We start from the raw sequence: 22,102 nt of genomic DNA on the forward strand, positions 1-22,102 counted from the left end.
CTGCATGACTCATGTTCCCAAAATACCACTATCATGATCAAAATACCACTTCATTCATCACAAAAGCTTTGGTGGTTCCCAATTGCCTGCTAAATAAAATACAAATTCCTGTTCCTGGCACCTGGCTCCAGCCTTTCTTATCAGCCTTATCTTATAATACTCTCTTTCATACAGTCTATATTCTAGCTGAAGTGGACTATTTTCCATCTCCTGTTCTTATCCTACACTATTCTTTCTCCATGCCTTTATTCATACTAAACCTAATCCCTGAAAGGAAGAACGATATGGCAGAAAGAACATTTGCTTTGAAGTCAGAGATCTAGGTTTTCAAACCACCTTCTTTAGTTCATTCAGCTCCAAAATAAAGGAATTGTATTAGATCAGAGTGTCTAGTTAAGAGACTAGACCTCTTTGACAATCTGGTAAAGCCTGCAAACCCCTTCTCCAAGTAATATTTTGTTGTCTATTCATAATTGAAAGAAATACTAAATTTCAGTTCTAGTTAGAAAATAACACTATAAATGGTTTCCCATCCATTTTCATGGATTCACTGAAATCTATCCCTAGACCCAAACTAGATGATTTCTGGGATCCATTCCAGTCACAAATTCTATAGTATATTCTTGTCTATCCAACCTCAACTCTGACTGATGGACAACCTATCTCCAATTTTTTCAAGGCCCAACTCAGATGACAACTACTTCAGGAAATGTTCTCTGAAAAAGAGGCAGAGAATAAAAGGGGAGAAAGAAATTTTCATGATAACTCAATTATGTATTTAAATGGAATAGCAAGGCTGTATATTTGCAGTTTCATGCAGAAATCAACTTTAAAAAAAAAAGGAAGTATACTCTGACCTCCTCTTTTCTCCTGTCAGAAAGTGACCTTCCCCTTCATAGTACATTGTATTTTGCATTCATTGTTTTTCCTTACAGCAAAATTATTTCAATACCTACATTTTTTCTCTCCAATTAGACCACAGAGACCAAGGTCTGTGTCACATCTATCTCTGTAATCCACAGCACCTGACAAAGAACCTTGAATCTAGTACTAGGCTATTAGTAAATGTCTACTGTAACAGTATATCATTGGTAGGATAAATTTTTGTCTGTGGCATATGGCATAAAATATTATTTAGCATTTCTCAAAACACATATATACCTTTCCTCAATGGTTAATGTCAGTATAAGTTGTGTCCCTTAATCCAGTTAAGTGTATGACCAAATAGTGCATTCTTGAGTTTTAAATTTGAGGACCAATGTGGCATTAAATACTCCTTACAACTAAGTAAGTTCAGTTTTCTTTTATCATTCTCTTTCAAAATTATCCCTGAAATGGATATCACCACTCTCCTCCCCTTAGGATTCCTAAGTACCAGTAAGACCCTGTTCAAGTATGGATAAGCACATGGGTACCAGTGCTTCATCACCCTGGTCAGTCATCCTCTTTTTATTTTGTATATATCCATGTGTCCATTTTGTTTTCTTTGATAAAATTACAATCAGGGACAAGTTTGATTTTAGCTTTATATCCCCAATATCTATGACAATACCTGTTATACAGTAGCATTTTAATAAACTCTTACTTTTTGATTGATTGTCATATTACAGTTGCTTTTCTGAGGAGTGGCAACAACACAGCCCATTTTTCATTTTTTGAAAATTATGATAAGAAGAAAATATTCTGGAATATACTGCATCTAGGATCTGGAGTTAGAAGACTGGTTTTCAAATGCTATTTTGTTGTTTCCACCTGTATGACTTAGAAAGTTCACCATCTTGGATCTCAAGTTTCCTTATCTTTACAGTAAGAGCACTAAACTAGGTGATCTTTGAGATCCCTTTCTGGGTCTAGATTTGTAAAGTGGCAAAATAGCTATAACACTAAAGAATTGGGCCTGGTTCATACTAGTCTTACTGGTTGAATAAGGAAGCTATGAAGAATCTATTAAAGAGAGAAAAGATAGACAATACCAAACCTTATTGAAAGAAAGGACTCTGGGAAGAAGCCAACACAAGAATGTTGTCCCTATCTTGTCCCTATCCTGTACCTGCTACACCAGAGATGTCAGGGAACTTTCCCTTAAGTGAAATTTATGACTCTTCCTTTTTCTTAGTTGAGCGAGTTACCTTGCCTCCAGTGGGGAAGTTCTTTCATTATGTGACTGGCTTATATTCTGCATATGCATTCTCTGATTTCTATTTTGCTATTGACTTGGATAAATGGGTTTCTTCACTATTTTAATGTTATATGTATTCATTGAGGATTAGTATTTGATGAGAAAGGTATCAAGCCATGGATATAAAGCTTGTTTTCCTCCCTCCATTAAAGAAACAACAATCTGGAGTTAAACAAAAATCACATTCTCTAGACTAATAATAACAAGGGAGTAGATAGAAATAATTCTAGCTTGCTACACCATCTCTTTGAGGAGATGAGATGACCAAGCTTCTGATTCAAACTTCTTCCTTCTCCTCCTGGCAGGAATTAATATTTCTCTTGGAGAAGATGGTAGAGATGTCTATCCTGAACCATACAGTGACATCCCCATGCTACATATGGGAAACAATTCTCATTAATTCTACCTTGTTCCTCATACAGGTCCGAACATTGATCACCATCAATGAGAATAGAGTCCCATACCAATTGGCTTTATAATAAAATAAAATATTAAGTAAGAATGAACAATCAGGCAGCTAGGTGGCACAATGTATAGAGCCAGGTTTGGAGTTAGAACTGAGTTCAAATTCAGTCTCAGATACTCACTAGCTGTGTGATCCTAAACAAGTCATTCAATCCTGTTTGCTTCAGTTTTTTTCATCTGTAAAGTGAACTAGACAAGGAGATGGCAGATTCTATTCAAGAAAACCCCAAATTAGGTCACATAGAGTCAAACACAACTGAAAACAACTGAACAGTAACAAGTATGAGCAAATTCATTTAAGGTAATATATTGTGATATAATGTAGTGTCAGGGAGAACTGGCTTCTAATTCATCACTAACCCTTCTGGCTTGGTGACCACAGGCAAATCACTTAGTCTCTCTGAGTCTGACAACTCACTAAGACTAATTATTTATTAAGTTATAAATGGGATGTAAACTGTACTAGAGGAGGAATCTCATACACCTAGGAAATCACAGGTTCTATTGTGACATTTAGCACTGCAATAAAAACTTCACATAGTCACTGATGGTTGTCAAAATTCTAACAAAGATCCTGTTGCATTGGGAAATTAAGGTAAAAGTACAACAGAATGACACAGAAAGCTGAAGCTTCTTCAAGGAATCACTAGTGTTGCTTTGAATTGTTAAGAAAAACTATAAGTTTGCTTGTATCTCCTCAAGATTTAAAAATTTCCAGTGCTTAGTAAGAAGCTTTTACTATGTACCCACAGACTATCTGGAACTCTGTTTGGTCACTCCCAACTAGAAATGACTCAGCCCAAAGTAGAAGTGGCTCTGTTCTTTGAGATAATCAACAGTATAGCCAGAAACCAAAGCAGAAAATAATGTGAGATACAAGAACTAGGCAATCTTACATATACCTGATTTCTGTAACATGGTACAGTTATTTTCCCCTGCAAAAATTAGCTGGTGAAGCTAAGTATGCTGACACAGAGTTAACCCTCTCTTCAAATTCCTTTCCCTTCCTTCTTAAAGAATGTTTAAATAAAACAAAACAAAATAAGCACCCTATGTCATTATTCTCTTTGGACACAGTTTGAAGCTATGCTTCCTACTTTATAAGGTCTAAGTCAAGTTCTGCCATTTCTGTGCAATTTTGTCCAACCTTTATCCAGAAATCTCCACTTCCCCCTCCAAACTCACATAGCCCTTCTTGTCTAGTTGATAGGGATACAATGTGATAGAATGAAAAGAAGTGTGGGCTTCAGTCACAAGAGATAGGTTGAAACTCACTCTCTGCCACTAAATTCTCCACGTGGTACAGGAGAAAATCACTTCCCAGAACTTGAGTTTTGTCACCCATAAGATGAGAAAAGAATAACATTTGCAGAGAATTATTCAGGGGAAGGAATTCTGTAACAGTAAAGAAACAAGAGGAAAGAGGAACAAACAGAAGGATCAGAAAGAAGACAGAACAAAGGGCAAAACATCATGTTGAGTTTCTCTTGCTGCCCCTCACCCAAAGATAAAAGCTCATATAAATTCACTCAGAATTTATTAACTAATCTCGTGTGAAATGGAAATCAGTGTATGCACCCCTCTCTCCCAAGACTGGATCTCCTAAAAAAAAAAACTTCTTCTTGAATCTATATATGCAAGGTCTTGATTAGCTTGAATTTCGTGGTGAAAGTTTCCCTTGTTCTCTTTCTTCTCCACTTTAGTCAGACTACTCATATAATGCTGAACAAGGTGCCTCAACTTACTTGTCTCTAAAGTGAGGGACTTAGACTAGATGGCTTCTGAGATCCCCTCCAGCTCCAAACCTATGATCCTACAATCTTATGATATCTGTCCAGGGTATCCCTCTGCACAGAGAGCAGGATCTTGTTCCATAACCTCTGGATGTTCTAGCATCCATCTATGGAGTCTACATGGGGCTCCTCTGATCTGATGTAAATTGGTCTTCACCGTGAATCTGGAATGTAAGAACTATTTTACTGAATCAGGAGAGTCATCCACTTATCCACCCATCCAATTTATCCTCCATCCATCTCAATGTTCTGTTTTTGACAATGATGCTAGAAATATTTTGTTGGGGACCATGTTGGTTAGTTCAAAGTCTTAGGAATATTTATGCATACAATATATCCCCACCTATGTTCTAAAACTGTTTTAATAATCACTTTGTAATTATCATATGTAATTATAGTTAAATGCTACAAATCAAATCAACAGATAATTATGGAGTATTATCACCTTGTACAAATTCCTGGGGGCACCAACTTTTTAAAATGTGGTACTCAATACATTAAATAATAGTTCTCATAGGATCAAAAATATAGCTCATGGGAAACTCAGAGGCCATCCAGTTCAACCTTCTCATTTTACAGATGAGAAAAAAGCCCAGGTTCCCATAGATGATGTCATAGGTGACATTTGAACCCAGGTCTCCTGAATGTAGAACAGGTGCTCTTTACCCTATACTGACTGTCTGCTTTTCTTTCATATAATTTCCTTGGCCTTTTGTCCTTCAAGCTTCAATTCCATTCACTTTGTATTTATTGAGAATGTGTTTTGAGATAGCTTCCTCAGGCTGCTAACAGTCTCATTAAAGAGACAAAATACATGCACAGGAAAGAATCCAGAAGAACCAATTATTACCAAAGAGCTTCCCCACTCCACTTGTACTTGCATTTGGGGATTTGGAGATCACGAACCCATTCCCTTAATGAATTCTTAGACTTTGATATGATTGGCAGTAGCATTAATAAACATTGATTAAAGTTATTACTAAATATCCATTAGTAATAAGCATTTATTACCAAAGAAAAATTATATTTCCTCCTTAGTAATTTCTTTGCTAAGAATCTGACATTATACCTATGCAAGATAATTTTTCACTTGCTGAGAATATATAAGGGTAGGGACTATGGACTGGATCTGTGATTATATACAATATATAGTATAGTAGACTCCCAGGTAAGGCAATTAATTCCAGTGCAGATTAGTATTTTCTCTAAAATTTAAAGGATTAAAGAAAAATTGTTTTGAGTATTAACAAGTTGAGTAATAAGTCTGAGGCCATTATGTCTTAAGCTATCGTAAAGGCTGGCTCTCCATCTACTATACCACCCAGCCTTTAGAGAAATGGAGAAGGAAAGGGAGAGAGAGAAAAAGAGAGAGAGAGAGGTAGAGGAAGAGAGAGAGAGGTGAGAGGGAGGGATAGAGGGTGGTGGTGGTGGTGGGTGTATACATACATATATATGTATACATATATAGTATATATGTGTATATATATATACATATATATATATAGTATAATGAAGAGAGACATGTAAAAAGTTACAATATAAGGTTGCTAAATGAGAGATAAGAGCAATAATTATTATAGAATAAGGAGAGATCAGGCATTGTGGTATAGAAAGACTTCACAGAGGAAACAAGAGATTGAGTTGGTCTTCACAGATGCATAGGGACTCAGATAAAAAATGTATAAAAAGCCTTTACTGAAAAATATAACATATTCCCTCTTAGTCTTGATAGTGTTTTTTAAGATGAAATAACCTAAATCTATACCATCCCTTTGCGGATCTCAGTTAATTCTTCTTCACTTTTTTGAAAAGACATCTCAGACTTGTGAATAACCTAAATCTATACCATCCCTTTGCGGATCTCAGTTAATTCTTCTTCACTTTTTTGAAAAGACATCTCGAAATGTGAAAAGACATAGTTGGGAAAGCTTAGTTCCCATCCTGACCTTTGACATTTGCTAATTATATGACCATGGAAAAATCATTTTCCCTCTCTGTTCTTCAGTTTCCCTGTCTGTAAAATGGAAAAATAATATATAGCTTCCTGTTGTGAGGTTTAAATGAGATAATTTATATGTGGCACTTTACAAATTCCCAAGCACTATATAATTGCCAGTTGTTGTGCCTTTCTTGATTAAGCAGCATGGAGTCTTATGGCAAAGGCACATGACATAAATACCATAGCTGGGGGATCATCTTCTTGGATGCCTGTTCTTTGAGAGTTGCTGTTTTTTTATGGAATGTTCATGGATGAAGCCAAATATTATGAATTTTATTATAACTTATCCAGTATGATAAAAAATATAACAGTGGTAAAAATGAATGGGACTTCACTCCCAGGGGCTCCAGGCTTTGGGGGGAGGTACAGTTCCCACATAGAAATCTGAGTCCGCTGTCTACAGATGGTCTTCTGTCTTACTGATAATTCCCCATTCCCTCACCTACACTAGGGAGGTCTCTTCTGGGGCACATTTTTACCTTCAATTCTATGAAAATACTGGACTATCTTAGGGATCAGCCACCTCTTTCTCAAAACAGTTTCACTACTAGTTGAATTTTTCTGATGATACTTATCCCACAATTCTCACTTCTAGAAGTCTGCTCTCTATCACCTCTGTTCCCCCCCCCCCCCCCAAGGAGGGAAAAAATTACTAAGTAGTTGAAAAGTCCAGAAAGGATCTTTAGTATCTGAGGGTTTATACCTATTATAACTAAGCCTCTGCTCTCATTTTTTGTTTTATTTCTATAGTTTTTTTCTAGATGTCCACATCTTGATTAAATGATAATTATCATCAACCCAAAACTGTATTTACTTATATGCTCATATACTCTAATTATTTAACAGAATTATCACATTATAGTTATGAAATATGTCAAAAGGAAGGTGTTTAGCTGCTGATAAGAAAAATACAATACAATGTATGAAGAGAGGCACTTGAAATTTTTTTTACATACCTATGTAAATTTTCTAAGGTGCTACAAAAGGTGAGTTTATAATAAATTTAGTTTTCTAAATCTCCTAAATTCATTTCACCTTATCTCCCAAGAGTTTTAGAAGAAGGAATCTACTGAAACTGAGCAGTCTCAGTACTTTTAGGAAAATATATTTATAGTATAGTTATCACTGCTATTATTGTACATGTATTAAATTCTCCCCATGACCCCTGTGCTGCATGGACCACATGAAAAATACCTTCTCTGGTCTTGAGGAAACTTCAGCCTTTGTCTGGGGTACAAAATGCCTTAATCCAAACACCATGAAAGAGGAAGGGCTGTGAAAATATAGATGGAGGAAATTAAATCATTTTAATATAATAAATGACATTTCATAAAAATGCTAATCGACAAATATGGAGCAGATCAAATTGAAAGAAGCAGAGTAGGATAAGCAACAAGCCTGCCGGTGCCATACATGCTGAGAGAATGAAAATTTTATCTGAATTTTAATATAATAAATTATATCTTTAGATTATTTAATTCTTAGTGGAGAAAATAATATTGAGATCCACCTTCCTTAGATGCCCCTGCCCTTCTCCAAGACAACACTTGCTTATTAGATTCTGGTTTGTCTTTCTTGCCACATATTTGGAAATTCAAGTATACTTGCAGGATAATTTCACTTCACATAGTTAAGATAAATGTGGAAATTTAAATGACTGCTGCTTATAGGAATTAAGATAATATCCAACCCCCTTTCACAGACTATATTTGAGATTAGATTAAACCTGCCATGGTTCATCATTTTAGAATTGCTCATGTCATATTGAATGGAATGTATTCATCCATGATGGATTTGGTAAAGGAAGTGTTTTTTTTTTTTTTCCAAATAAGAGTTCTGACCTAAAAAAAAGATGTTTTGCTTCTTATAGTTCTGGCTTCATTTAACTAAATTGTGTGTTAACAGAAACTGGGAATAACAACCAGCAAAATACAATGAAACTGAAAATGTATATAACCCATATAGGTATAACGAGTGAGTTTTATCGGCATAGTTAAGGTAGAGAAGTTAATGTTTTCATAAAACGTAAATGTTGAGTTACATAAAAACTTTTTTTCTCATATTGAGATAACCACAATGTAAAAATAATCATGTGATATATAATCAATAATTGTCTATCACATATATTCCTGCTAAGTAATAACAATAACAGTAATTCTTATTTACATCACCCTCCAAAGTTTGTAAAAAGTGATTTGGGTTTCTAATGTTAAAGCATTCGGGGTATTTAGAATTTGCCCCCTGCTCCCTTGCCTTTACTATAATGCATGATTGTTTAAATCATTTGAATGAGAAGGGAGTCAACAATTCTAATTCTTCCACTTAAAAGGAAGAAGATAATTAAGCTTCACTATCCACTTGTCATTGCATCCTAAAATCCTCTGGAGTTTACCATCCATTGTCTCCCAACCCCCTTAAGACTTCTGGGTCTTTCTACCCACTCCACAGATGTACCATTTTATGTATTGTCTCCCAAAACTTCTTGAGATCAGGAATATATTACTTTTCTGATTTCTATTTTCAATGTTAAGCATGCGTTAATGCTTAATATTTTTTTTTCATTCATTTCAAAACAGATAGGCTTCCATAAAGCAAACAGAATCTGTTTATTTGAAGTGAGGAGACAGAATTCAGGGATTAAAAAGATAGAAGAAGTGTTTTTTTTTCACACTATTTAGTTTCTCTGAAATTGTTCATTTGAAAACAACTGGTACAGTCCTATTATGGACTAGAATGTTATAATTCTAATATTCAGGTGCAGGAGAAAGGAGAATCAAAATAGACAATCTAAGGAAAGGATTCCATATTTAGTTGCTTCTTACTCCTATGTATCCTAAAAATAATTAATTCCACAAACCCTTATAAATACTTATTCTGTGCATGGTATTGTTAGATTCTGGTAAAGATATAAATATATTTTTTAAAAGCACTAGGGCTGCCCTCATAGAGTTTATAGTATGGTAGTGTACATAGAAACAAATAACTACAATATCACACAGGTATAATAAACATCATATAAATGTGTTACAGAATTGTAAAATAAAAAGATATTTGCCTTCCATCTGCCATCAGAAAGACTTTAAAAAGAAAAAGGCATTTAGGTTGGTTTTAAAGGATGTTTTGGAATATAATAGATGAAAGAGAAGAAAGTTGTTCCAAGTGTGCAAAAGCTTGCAGAAGATATGCAAAGCAAATGGAAGCCAATGGACACATGACCTGTTTGGGGGTGAGAAACAGAAGTCTAGTTTGACTCTTGGAGCATGAAAAGTGGTAAGAGAGAAGTGATCAGGATAGGAAGGCCTAGGATGCCAGGCAAATAAGTTTATATTTCATTTAGTAGTCATTTACTCTATTGAGTACTGGCAGTATCTGGGGGTAATGGAAAATTTTTACAAGTTATTAATCAGTCCTTGTTCCAAGAAAGCTTCTGATCACAAATAATTTAAAAAACTAAAAAGACACATCCAAGATTCATCATTTTCTCTTCAAAAACTTTTATAATTTCTGTCATGAAATTGTCTCACTGGTCAGACACTTAGGAAAGGTGTTAATAAGTAGCAAATTGTCCAAATCTCAATAAGGAGGAAGAAATTCAGAGGACTCAGATAATCCACAGAAATAGCAATCTATCATTTAACCAACAAGCCCTTGTTAAGTATATTTTAGTTATTTATGTACTGTACTAAGCATTAGTTATTTATGGGGAAAAACAAAATAGTCTTGCCCCCAAGGGGGTCTCCATTCTAACAGGAGAGACTATATTTACATAAATAGTTTCATGTAAAATGTATACAGAGGAGAGGAAGGTACTTTTAGAGAAGAAACCATCAGTAGTTGGGTACTGGAAGAGAATTCCTGCAGAAAGTATGTTTCCAACTGAGTTTGGAAGGAAACCAGGGATCCTTAAAGACAGAGGTGAGGAGCTGGGCTAGGCTCCTGTATATGGGAAATAGCTTGTATGAAGTCACAGAGATGAGAGATGAAGGATCTGATTTAGAGAGCATGGAAGAGGGTGATATCTTAGAGGACTAGAAAGACAGCAGTTTGTGAAAAGCTCTAAATGCCAAATAGAGGATTTTATCTTTGCTATAGTATATGAGGTCACAACTGAACAATAAAAATGCCGAAGGAGTTGATGATACAAAAAGTCCCATCCTAAATATACTAGGGAGTCAAGGGAGTTTCCAGAATGGGGAAGATGACATGATTAAGTTCTTCAGAAAAGTCACTTTAACCACTATGTGAAGTAAGAATTAACAGAGAGAGAGATTTGAGGCAAAAAAAAAAAAAAATGATCACAAGATTCTTGCAGTAATCCAAAATGGACAGGGGATGGAATTGGAATAGGGTAATGGCCATGTGAATGGAGAAAAGCCGATGTATTTGAGAGATGTTGTGGAAAAAAAATATGACAAGATCTGACAAATGATTAAATATTTGGGGTGAATGAGAATGGAGAGTTGAGGATTACCCTGAGGTTGTAAGCTTCAGGGACTGGGAGAATCATGACCCAATGGAGAAGTTCTCTATTTTAAAGAGGAAGGGTTTTTTGGTGTTGGTGGTTCTAGGGTTTTTTTTCCTTGTCATTTTTTGTTGTTTCTTTGAGAGAAGACAAGGAATGAGTTCTATTTTGTATTTTTCAAGTTTGAAATGCCTACTAAATATTTGAGAGGCAAAGGCCAAAAGTCCCTCTACCCCTTCCTTATAAGATTTCCAGCACTAGATTAATTTTTTCTTTCTTTTTTTTTTTTTTTGGATTACATTTTTCAAAACCTCTCATAGAAGAGATCATAGGTTCTGTGCAGATTGGATAAGTACATTTGGGAAGAGGGGGAGCACAAATTTTCATTTTATTGTGTGACTGTATCACAAAAATATATGAACAAAAAAAGTCTGAGTAGCAGAGCATTCGTCCCAAGAAGAATAACATTTCCTTTGGGGCCAGTGATGCAGGCATGTTTTGTACTTTGAAATGCTTTCCCTTAAAAGAACGGTTGTTTCCCTACTGAACAGATCGATAAGAGAAAAGTGGATTGTGCTTGTAGGCACAGTAGTCTTTGTTGATGGCAAAATGTTCAGAGGGCTTTTGTTTCCTTTTCCCTACATCTGATTATTTACTTCTGATAGTCAAGAAACCAGAAAAATTAAGATAGGAACAGCCGAGGGTCAAAATATTTGGCTCTTTTTTTAAATGCTTCAAACTGTTAAACATTTTGCACAAGTCACAGCAGCCAAGTATCTTCAATGTCTCACGCCCAATAGATTTAGAAAAATGTGCCAATTAAAAGAAAAACGACTTCTGCGCAAACCGAAAATAGGAAAGAAGGGAAGCCCCATGAGGAGAACGGTCAAAGCCACCTAGAATATTAATTAAGATATATGATGACTGTTGTTTTCATGTGAGCAGTCATTGGGCAGTAAACAGATTCCCAAACACCTGCCTAATCCGGGTACTCTCCTATGGGGCATAATGGCTGGGTTCATTTTTCCATTGTCTGTGTAAATTCCTTAATACATGTCTGAGGAATGGTCTTAGGGCCATCAAGATAATTAGTAGAAGCTGATATGGTGAATTAAGGAACAGTATGCACATTTCTTTTTTATTTACAAATAAATGCTTCCTTTGGAAAAGTGACAAACCCAAGACCTGGCAATTTGTGAAGCTTGTAGATTGAGCCATGTGGTCAAATCTTTCTCTTTATGATGACCAACTTAAAGGCTTGAAACCTACGTCAGAGTTTTGCATAAAGGATCTCTGCTCTCTGTGAGATGTTTTGAAGTACCTAGCTGACTTGGTAGTTTGGTCAAATAAGGGATTTTTACAGTCAACAAAATGCATCTTTATGATTTTATTTTTTTGAGGGAAACATTTCCAGGGAATCACTTACAGGGTAGTAGCTATTAGGCAACTTGTAGTTCTTTTAAAGAGGAAAAAAAAGAAAATGAAAGGTTTCCTGCAAAGCCTTTATGTGTAAAGATGCTATATAGTGGCTTTTCTTGCCCCTTTGGGGTTTATTAGAAGAAATGCTGCTTAGTTGAAATGCTGCTATTTGTCTCTGACTCCCAGGTCTTTTTATGTGAGATAATTGTTTCAAGCTATTATTTAATCCCTCTTTTATTTTGATGCAGACATATATATATATATATATATTATATATACACACACACATATATATGTATATATATACATATACACATGCAAATAATTATAGTTGACAATAAAGGATAAGTTGCTTTTTTAAAGTGGAACATTTGTATGTGAATTTAGAGAAGAGTAAGAAATAATAATGATAATAAACAATGGTTAGCATAGCATATTATATATATGTTTGGATGGATCTGTATATATGTGTATGTTGCTTTAAGGTTTGCAGAATACTTCACAAATATTATCTAATTTTATTCTCACTGTACTCCTAGGAGATACTACTAGTATCCACATTTCACAAATGAAGCAAAGATTGAGAAATTTGCCCAAGATCTACAGTTGATAAATATTTAGGGTGGGGTTTGAAGTCAGATCTTCTTGATTCTAAGACCAATGTTCTATCCACTGCAATATCTAGCTAACTCTCTAATACTATTTTATGTTACTTTATCAAGGGCAGCTAAGTGGCACAATATATATAACACTGGGTCTAGAATCAGAAAAAGCTAAGTTAAAATCCGACCTTAGACACTTTTTAACTAATATGACCCTGAGCAAGTCATTTAACACTACTTTGTTTCCTCATCTGTAAAGTGGATTGGAGAATAAATGGCAAAGCACTCCAGTAGCTTTGCCAAGAAAATACCAAATGGAAGACTCAGACAAGACTGAAATGATTGCACTACAACAATATTGCATTATCAATCAACATAGACCAATGATCAGTATATTAGTCCACCAATTCTGGAGAATTTTTCTGGAGAATAAAAACCAATTTTTCCATACTGACATTTAGAACTCTTCATAGCTTTTCAGCTTGTCCAGTCAGTTTTTAATCTCTGATTGGGCTGCTACACTAAAATACCCAGGCCTATTTATGATGGAATAGAAGAGTAGAATGATAAATTAACTTAGACCAGAGGGTTCTGGGTTCAAATCGCAAATATACAGTTTAATACATGTGTGACCTTGGATAAGCCACCTGGCTCTACTGACCCTCCATTTGTCTCTTGTCAAATGAGGGGGTGAACCACATGTCTTAAAAGGTTCTTTTCAGTTCCAAATTTATGCTCCTTTGATCCTCTGATCCTTCTTACCAGTGATCCAAATCTTAGCTAGCTTTCAAGACCCAGCTCAAATCCTGCCTTAGGGAATTCAGGGAGACCTTCCCTGACCACTTAAGCCCACATTAATCTCCCCTTTCTCTGAACTACTGTAACCCTTATTATCTATGCTGCTCATTTAGCACTTAATCATATACTGCCTTACATAATTAACTTCTTCATGTCTGTATATCTTGGATATAGAAAAAAAAATCCTAAAGGAAAAAAGATCTCAGCCTGTATTCCTTTTGAATTCTCTCCCACCCCTTCTCTCCTACCAGCTGAACCATCTTGTAGGATGTTCCGTAACTGAAAGAAGTGTAGAAAATTTAGCTGAGTTTGATATACTTGCTTTTCATCTGTGATTTTCATAGTGGACCTTGGGCAAGGCGATATATGTCATTCAGATGGCTAAATGGGTTCTGGGCTTTGGCTCTAATGTGTCGATATTGTTTACCCCTACCATAGCTGGCCAACCTTAATAGAGAAGCCCCTTCCTGATTTCTGTATCTTGTCATTTCAGTCCTACATGGAAGATCATTTGAAGAATAAGAATCGACTGGAGAAAGAGTGGGAAGCACTCTGTGCTTACCAAGCTGAGCCAAACACATCTCTGGTAGCCCAGAAGAAAGAGAATGTGCAGAAGAATCGTTCTCCTACTGTGCTGACATGTATGTATGATATCACATGAATTATTGATGTTTTGTTTTTATGAAACTTTTATTGGTCAAGGACAGCGATGAGGCTGGGTGATATGGTAAGCCATCACAGAGCATGGTATATAAATCTGGAGTCATAAAGATAGGAGTTCAAATCCTGTCTCAGATACTAGCTATGTGATGCTAGGCAAGTCTCTTTTTCTTCTCTTTTTCTCAGTTTCCTCATTTGTAAAAACATAGGTAACTGTAGCAGCTTCCTTCTGGGACTATTGTGAGGATCAGAAGAGATAACACATATAAACCACTTGGAAGACCTTAAAGGCTATTATTATTATGAATATCCATATACTGGAGTTATAAATGCTTTGGCTTCTTTTCGGTTTCCTGTGTTGTAGGTGAACAACAGTATTGGGGAAGATAGACAAACAGACAGACAGGTAGATGAACAGATAGAAAGAAAGAATTGTACAATTATAATCCTCACAACCTGAAGCAAAACAGTATTCACAGATTCATCAAATGTGGTAGAATACTCATTTTGTCAACTTCTGTTTTATTTGTGAAAAGTGTGGTTCTGCTACACAGAATCTGAATGCAGCATGTGAATCAATACTCATTGGGGTTTCATATGAAGAAGCAATAATAATGGTCATTCAGTACCGGGAGCTCTGCCTCAGCTTTTGTAGGGCCAATCCCATGCCCATCCAATATAAAAGCCCCAGCAGTTTGTAATTAGGGGGCCATTCACTAGATATTGAAGTCCAGTGAAGGAGTCCCCATAGGCTCTCTTGCTAACAGTATTTGGTATTTTCTGGTATCTTAGATGCTAGCTGTCCTTAACTGTGAAGCTTGCAATGAACTGGAAGCCTGAAGGCGATCAGCATTTATGCCTCAAAAAAAGCTACCTCATTTTGTTTTAAAAGCAGCAACTTGGGAGAATGATAGACTCTGTGAACTTGAATCTCAAATAGCACAGATCAGTGTAGTACTTTTTTTCTTACAGAATCATTCCATTGACCAAAGCAGACCTTAGTGGTGGGTTTTTTTTTTTGGTGGGGAGCATGTTTCCCCATAAGAAGCTTTGTAAAAATAACTCTGAAAATAAAAACTAGTAATGATGCAAGAGACTTTATGTCTCTGAGTCCATTTTCTCTTCTGTATAATGGGAATGGTAGTTGTCATATTTCCAGACTCACACTCTTAAATTAAATATTTTATATAATTTTATTAGGTACTGCCAACACTAGGCTCCAAAATGCTGCCTACAGAACAAAGGCCAATTTTACAAGCTAACTTTTTAAAGTTTTCCATAACTGTGACCTTACTTGTGAGGAGAGATATCATAATAGGTTGCAAAAAGCACTGGTTTGGGATTCAGAGAACTTGGATTCAAATCCCACTTGAATCATTTATTGTGGCCTGGTTTCCTCATCTACACAACATGGTCTCTAAGTTCTCCTCTAGCTTCAAATATATAATCCTATAATTCTAATTCCCATTTTTATAGTAGTACCTGAAATGAAACAGTCTTGTTATGAGGAAAAAACATTGATGTTAAGTGTTTTATAAACTATAAAGTATTATTTACAGTCATCATTAGTTCTTTTTATTGAGATCACATAAAGAACACAGAAAAACATCAATCATCAAATATTTATTGAGCACTTATTTTGTATGAAACTCACGAGGGTAGAAAGAATAGGATATAATCTTTGTACACAGGAACCTTACAGTCTAGCTAAAGGAAAGAAGCTCTAACTACACAAAAAGCCAAATAAATGGAACAAGAGATTGGACTCTTAGGAAGAATACAATAAAAATATCAACTATATAGGCCACATGTAGCCCTCAACATTCCCAAGTGCAGCCATAGCCACATTAAAATATAATTGGGAAAAAAGTTAACAAAATAAATGAAAATATAATAGAACATAGATAAGTGTTTCATGTGGTTTGCTAGGTCAATATCTGAATTCACATTACTGCTCGACAAATTAATGTGCTACATTGTTTGGAAAAGTAAAAATAGGTTATGAGTCCACCAGAAGTTTCAAAGAGAACAGGATTAGAAATACTGGCTTTCTGTTTTTTGTCACATAAACCAGACAAAAGTCTTTATAAATGAAATTGTGGCCATGTTGGTCCACCCATTCCCATCTCTATCTTCTTACAAATTTCCCCAAAAGTCTCATTGCCCAAGTCCAGTTTACATCCCTTGATAAAGATATTGCAAATAGCATATCAGGTGAATGGTGCTGCTCAGCCTATTGGTGACTTAGCCAAATTCCTGTAGGGATAATTATAACCTCCTTTTCTTGAGTCCCGGCTACAATTTGTCTGGATGTAATCATCTTTATTGTTTAGGATCAAAAAGAACTAGCTCTGTAATGAAGTTGTAAAATGTTGAAGAGTTTTACCCTACAGGTGGTTATACTTCACTGAAAACTTGCGCTGATTTTATTACAAATAAGAGGAAGGGTGTACTTAATACAAGTTATAATTGTAATTAGTACACTCCACCTTCTCAGCTTCCACGGTTTTAAGAAGTACTACCATTATGATTCCATTTTCCAAAGCTAGAAACTAGAACTCAACTATGAGTCTCTCTTCCACTTCCTATAACCAATATTTTATAAAGCCCAGTTGTCTTTCTTTGAAAACTCTCAGCTTTGTCCCTATTATCCATTTGTTGTCATTACTCTAGCCCAGAACCTTGTTTTTTGTTGTTCAGTCATTTCAGTCATGTCCAACTCTTTGTGATTGCATTTGGGATTTTCTTGGCACAGATACTGAAGTAGTTTTTGATTTCCTTCAACAATTCATTTTATAGATGAATAAACTGAGGCAAACAGAGTTAAATGAATTGCCCAGCATCATATAGTTAGTAAGTTTTTGAGATCAAATTTGAATTCATGTCTTCAAGACACTAAGCTAAGTGCTGTCTCTCTACTGTGCCACCTGGCTGCCCTAAGACCTCATTATCTCCCACAGAGATAACTCCAAATGCCTCCTAACTAGTTTCTCTGACTGTAATTTCCTATTTAATACTACCAGACTAGTGTTTCTAAAATATTGCTTTTATTATGTTATTTTATTGCAAAAGCACTCACCCTAGCTCCCTGTAGTTTACTACATCAAATAAACATGTAATTCATCCTTTTAAAATCTTTAGAATATATGTGTATGAACTGCAAAATAATGTGTATATCTATATACATATGTATGTTTTTTTCTTATGTGTATCTGTTCTGAATTATCATTACACAGTAGAATTTAGTGTTGGATCTTTGGGATCTCATCAAAAGAATTCTATTTACAAAACTGTTTAAGTATTTCATTATAAGACAGTTTCACCTAGAAAGAATTTCTACAGCATATGCTCCCAAGGTTAGTGTTAAAGCCAGATCTGAGCTAGGAATTCCTAACTTGGGATGTATGGATTTGTTTATTTTTATTTTTTTAATATGCACTTAAATAATTTTTATTATCTTTTGCCTTACTATACAGTAATAACCAAAGCTCAAACTAACTTTGTTGGATGGCCTATACCATTTTAATTGTTTTTTTAAAATATTTTTTATTAAAGCTTTTTATTTACAAAACATATGCATTGGTATTTTTTCAACATTGACCCTTACAAAACTTTTTGTTCCAAATTTCCCACTCCTTCCACTTCCTCCCCTAGCTGGCAGGTAGATGGACTTGTTTTGTAAAAAAATATTGTGGTGGGGGCAACTAGATGGCACAATGAATAGAGCCAAGTCAAGAGGACCTGAGATCAAATCCAGCCTCAGACACTTAATACTTACTAATTAGTAAGTATGATCTTGGGCAAGTCAACTCCAATTGCCTCACCAAAATATAAATGTATGTATATATGTATATATGTGTGTGTGTGTGTGTGTGTGTATGTATGTATGAATATATACATAATAGTAACTGAAGTTCAACATAATTGATTCTTCTGTAATCCTAGATATTTTATTTGGGGCATTTTAAAAATTACTCAGAAAAGAAGATCCATAGACATGACCAGAACTCAAAGGGATCTGTGACTCAATAGAATCTGTAAAACGCCCTTGGTTTAAGCATTCTTACTAGAAGTCTTATAGTTGGTTTCTGTGTTACATATAGCACACATATAGTTAACCCTTTGATAGAAAGTTGACCTTGGCTTCTTGATGGAAAATTGACCTTGGCTTCTTGAAGACTGCTATTTAGATTAGAACCTCTCAAAGATTCCACCAGACTGAAGAGGTTTGGGGTACATCCCAGCACAGACTGAATCTGCTTCCTGAGAACTAGTCTACCTAAAGTTAAAAAACCTCATCATCGGTGTCCACTCTGTAATAAATGCTTGGGTCATAGTTATCCATGAATCAATCAAAAATACAAAGTGGTTTAGAGTCCTTTGTAGCACCCAGCAGTTTCTACAGTGATGGTGGCAAAGGAGCAGGAAAGGGAGCAGAGGATGTGAAGAGTCACAAAATTTTTAGATCATCTATACATTTCAAATTAGTTGTTTAGTTCTCTAAATAGGAGGTTCATGTTCAATGACTAGTGAGTATTCATACTTATAAAAATCAGAAGAAAGTGATTAAAAGGAAGGATTTCTTAGAAGTTCCTCTTGAAGATACAAATATGGGATTAAGGAAATCAGTTTTGTCTCATGCACCCACAGGTAAAAAGAAACATCATTTTGTGAGATATTTCATTATCTCATAGTGTAGTTTTGAAGATAAATATCTTGGGGTAAAAAAATCATGAAAATGTTTTTAAGCTTAATCACCAAAATCTGTTGTAGAGAATAAAAAGAAATTCTACAAAGAACTTAATAAGATCTTCCAAATTAAATCAACATATCCTTTAATATAATGCAAAGGTGGGAATAGGTAAGAATTGCTAAGAAATAGATGAGAAAATATGGATCAGTAATTGATAAACTAATTGATTCTATATCAGAATAGTTTAAGAAAAGAATCAGAACATTTTAGATATAGTACTAAATAATGACACCAAAAGTGAAATTGATCATATCTTAATGGACAGGAAATGACTTCTAATTGATGGAGTATTAAATAAGTGTCTTAGGCAGGATTTGAACTCAGGACTTTCTTTTTCCAGACCTTGTATAGTATGTATTCCACTTAGCTATCACAATAAGCAAATACTTGACTTATTTACTAGGCAGAGATATTGTGGCCAAAAGTGACATTAGTTTAGATTATAAAGTTATTTGTAAAATTTGATGGAGAAGAATGCTGGAAGATTAAGAGCAGTTTTATTTAATAAAACAGAAATGTGAAACAGTATCAAACTAGCTTAAAGCTTAAAGAAAGATTTATGAAAATCTCAACTAAGCAAAGAAAGACCAAAGGCATTTAAATATGAAAATGAAAGTGGTCAATACAGAGACAAAAAAATTAAAAGATCAGCAAAGACTTTTATACTGAGCTTTTTTCACCATCAAGGACAGGAAAGTCCTTTCTCTTAGACTATGGCTTTACAATTCTAGGTGTGCCTATAAAAGAAGATAGAGATGGCATTAAGGAGAACCAAGATGGGGAAAGCAGCTGAATAGGACCAAGAAAACAAAGAAGATATCTAAAAAGGAGGCAATTCAGTTATCAGTTGAGGAATGGATTCACTAAGTATCTAAGGAAAAGAAATAAAAACATGTTAAAAAAATAAACTTCAGACCTTATTAATTACAAAAAAAAGGAGATCAAGAGATAATTATTGATTGTTGACTTGCTTGCCTACTTTCCCACCTTTATAAATTTCTATGAGAATAACTTACACATGTATGGATATAGATGTATAGATATGTGTTAACATACCAAGAGTATCCTTAAAGAGAGTACCAGTATGGAATAAGCAGGTTTAGAACACTACATCTTTATTCTCATACAACTAACTGAAAAATGTAGAGAACACAACCTCCCTACTATGCTCAATTAAAAAAAATTTTTTTCTGTGCTCAGTTTTGATTGATTACAAGAAAGCTCTTGATTCAGTAAAGCAAAAGAGTGCTTTGCAGGCTCTTTTCCAACGAGGTATATCAAAATTTATTTAACATTCCTTGAAAGATATAACATCAGCGATAATCTTGTTCACTCATTCTATGATCATTAATGTCAAGTGAGGCAAAAATAGAAGTCTTATATTGAGCAATTGTTTTTGCAACTGTCATGGAAAAAAATTGAGAACAGTCCAATTAAACAGAGATTTCCCATGTAGAGTATGCTCCTTCAAATATTCCTATTTGCAAAAGGCATGTTGCTTATTGCATAAAGCCCCAGAATATTACAAACCCTCTTAGAAGAACTGCAATGATTCAAAAGATTTCAACTTAACAACATACACAGGAGAAAAAGAGTCAGTCAACAAGCAGTTATTAAATACCAGCCATGTTCTAGGCATTGTGCTAAGTTCTGAGGAATTGCAGAAATGCAAAAGATGGCCCGTGATCTCAAAAAGCTCACATTCTAATGAGAAAGACAACTTGAAAACAAGAGAGGCACATGCCAAATACGAATAGGCTACAACACATTCTAAATAGAGAGGTGCAAATAAGAACCAGAATAATGGAAGCCATTGATGTGTGATAGAAAAATAAGATTGATTGGTTATGAAATGAAAGCTGTAACCAGGGAGCAGGCTTTTTGTTCTTCTGATAGCTTTGAAGTTAGGAGAAAGAAGGGAAGATTTCTTGGATATTAGTTGGATCCTCTGTGGCAGACGTGGAGGAGAATATAGATGAGAGTCCACAAAATGGGCAGACATTGGTTGGCTGAGAGGTACATCATTAGAAGAAATATTCACATCAATGACACCACAGATCCATTTAATTATGTGGATTAGCTATAGCATCATTTATGAACAATATCTCTGAATCATTTGCCTCCTAGGGACACAGATCTGTTACTTGGACTCATAAAATAGATTAAAAACAAGGGAATTTTTTAATAGCTTAATTTAGTCATTTTAAAGACAAATATAAAATGGTGCAGATATCTCCCAAACAGTTCATTTGAAACTCTAATCAATAAGGCTAATAGGGTATGAAGTTTGAAGAGAGTGAGAGATCACCTCATTGCCTTTGATGAGTTCAAGTCATCTAACCCAGTTGAAGTACATCCTAAGACAACCAAAAGAAATGGCTGATGTGATGACTGAGTCATTATTAATGATCTTTAAAAGATCATGGAAAATGGAAGACCTAGTCACAGTTTAGAAAAGGGAGAAATGTCTTATTTATTTTTGGAAGAGAATGGAGAATAGAGAATATAAGCCAGTATGCATGACTTTAATTCCTAGCAAACTTCCAAAAACATTATTAAAATGATATTTATTGAATACCTAGAAAAGTAAGCAGTAGTTCCAAAGACCTAACATGAGTTTGTCAAGAACAGGTTATGCCATCCTAAGTTTGTTGCCTTTCTCAATGGGATTACTAAACTAGAAGATTAAAAAAAGTGAAGTAGAAAGAGTTTATTTACATTTTAGCAAAGCATTTAATCAATTTCTTGTGCTATTCTTTATAGAAAATAAGGTACTGCGTGATTCGATAGTACTTCAATATGTTAGATTCAGAACTAGTTAAATGGTTGAACCTAAAGAATAGTGATTAATGATTGATGTCAACTTGGAAGGAAATCTTCAGTGTGTTTAGAAGGAAAAAAATCATTAACAAAACAAATTATTTTCAAGAACAAGCTACAGTGGTAGGAAAGAGAGATCCAAGAATGAAATT

At 34.9% G+C, this 22,102-nt stretch overlaps 1 protein-coding gene across 1 annotated transcript in view; it reads left to right on the forward strand.

Moving 5' to 3' along the window:
- PTPRN2 (protein tyrosine phosphatase receptor type N2) overlaps positions 1 to 22,102 on the forward strand; it is a 1,504,085-nt gene that overhangs the window by 1,381,852 nt on the left and 100,131 nt on the right. The window contains exon 15 of the mRNA XM_051961686.1: positions 14,211 to 14,358. Coding sequence (XP_051817646.1) covers positions 14,211 to 14,358 — 148 coding nt within the window. The remainder of the gene's footprint in view (positions 1 to 14,210; positions 14,359 to 22,102) is intronic.

Source organism: Antechinus flavipes, chromosome 5 (assembly GCF_016432865.1).
Source record: "Antechinus flavipes isolate AdamAnt ecotype Samford, QLD, Australia chromosome 5, AdamAnt_v2, whole genome shotgun sequence".
Classification (NCBI taxonomy): domain Eukaryota; kingdom Metazoa; phylum Chordata; class Mammalia; order Dasyuromorphia; family Dasyuridae; genus Antechinus; species Antechinus flavipes.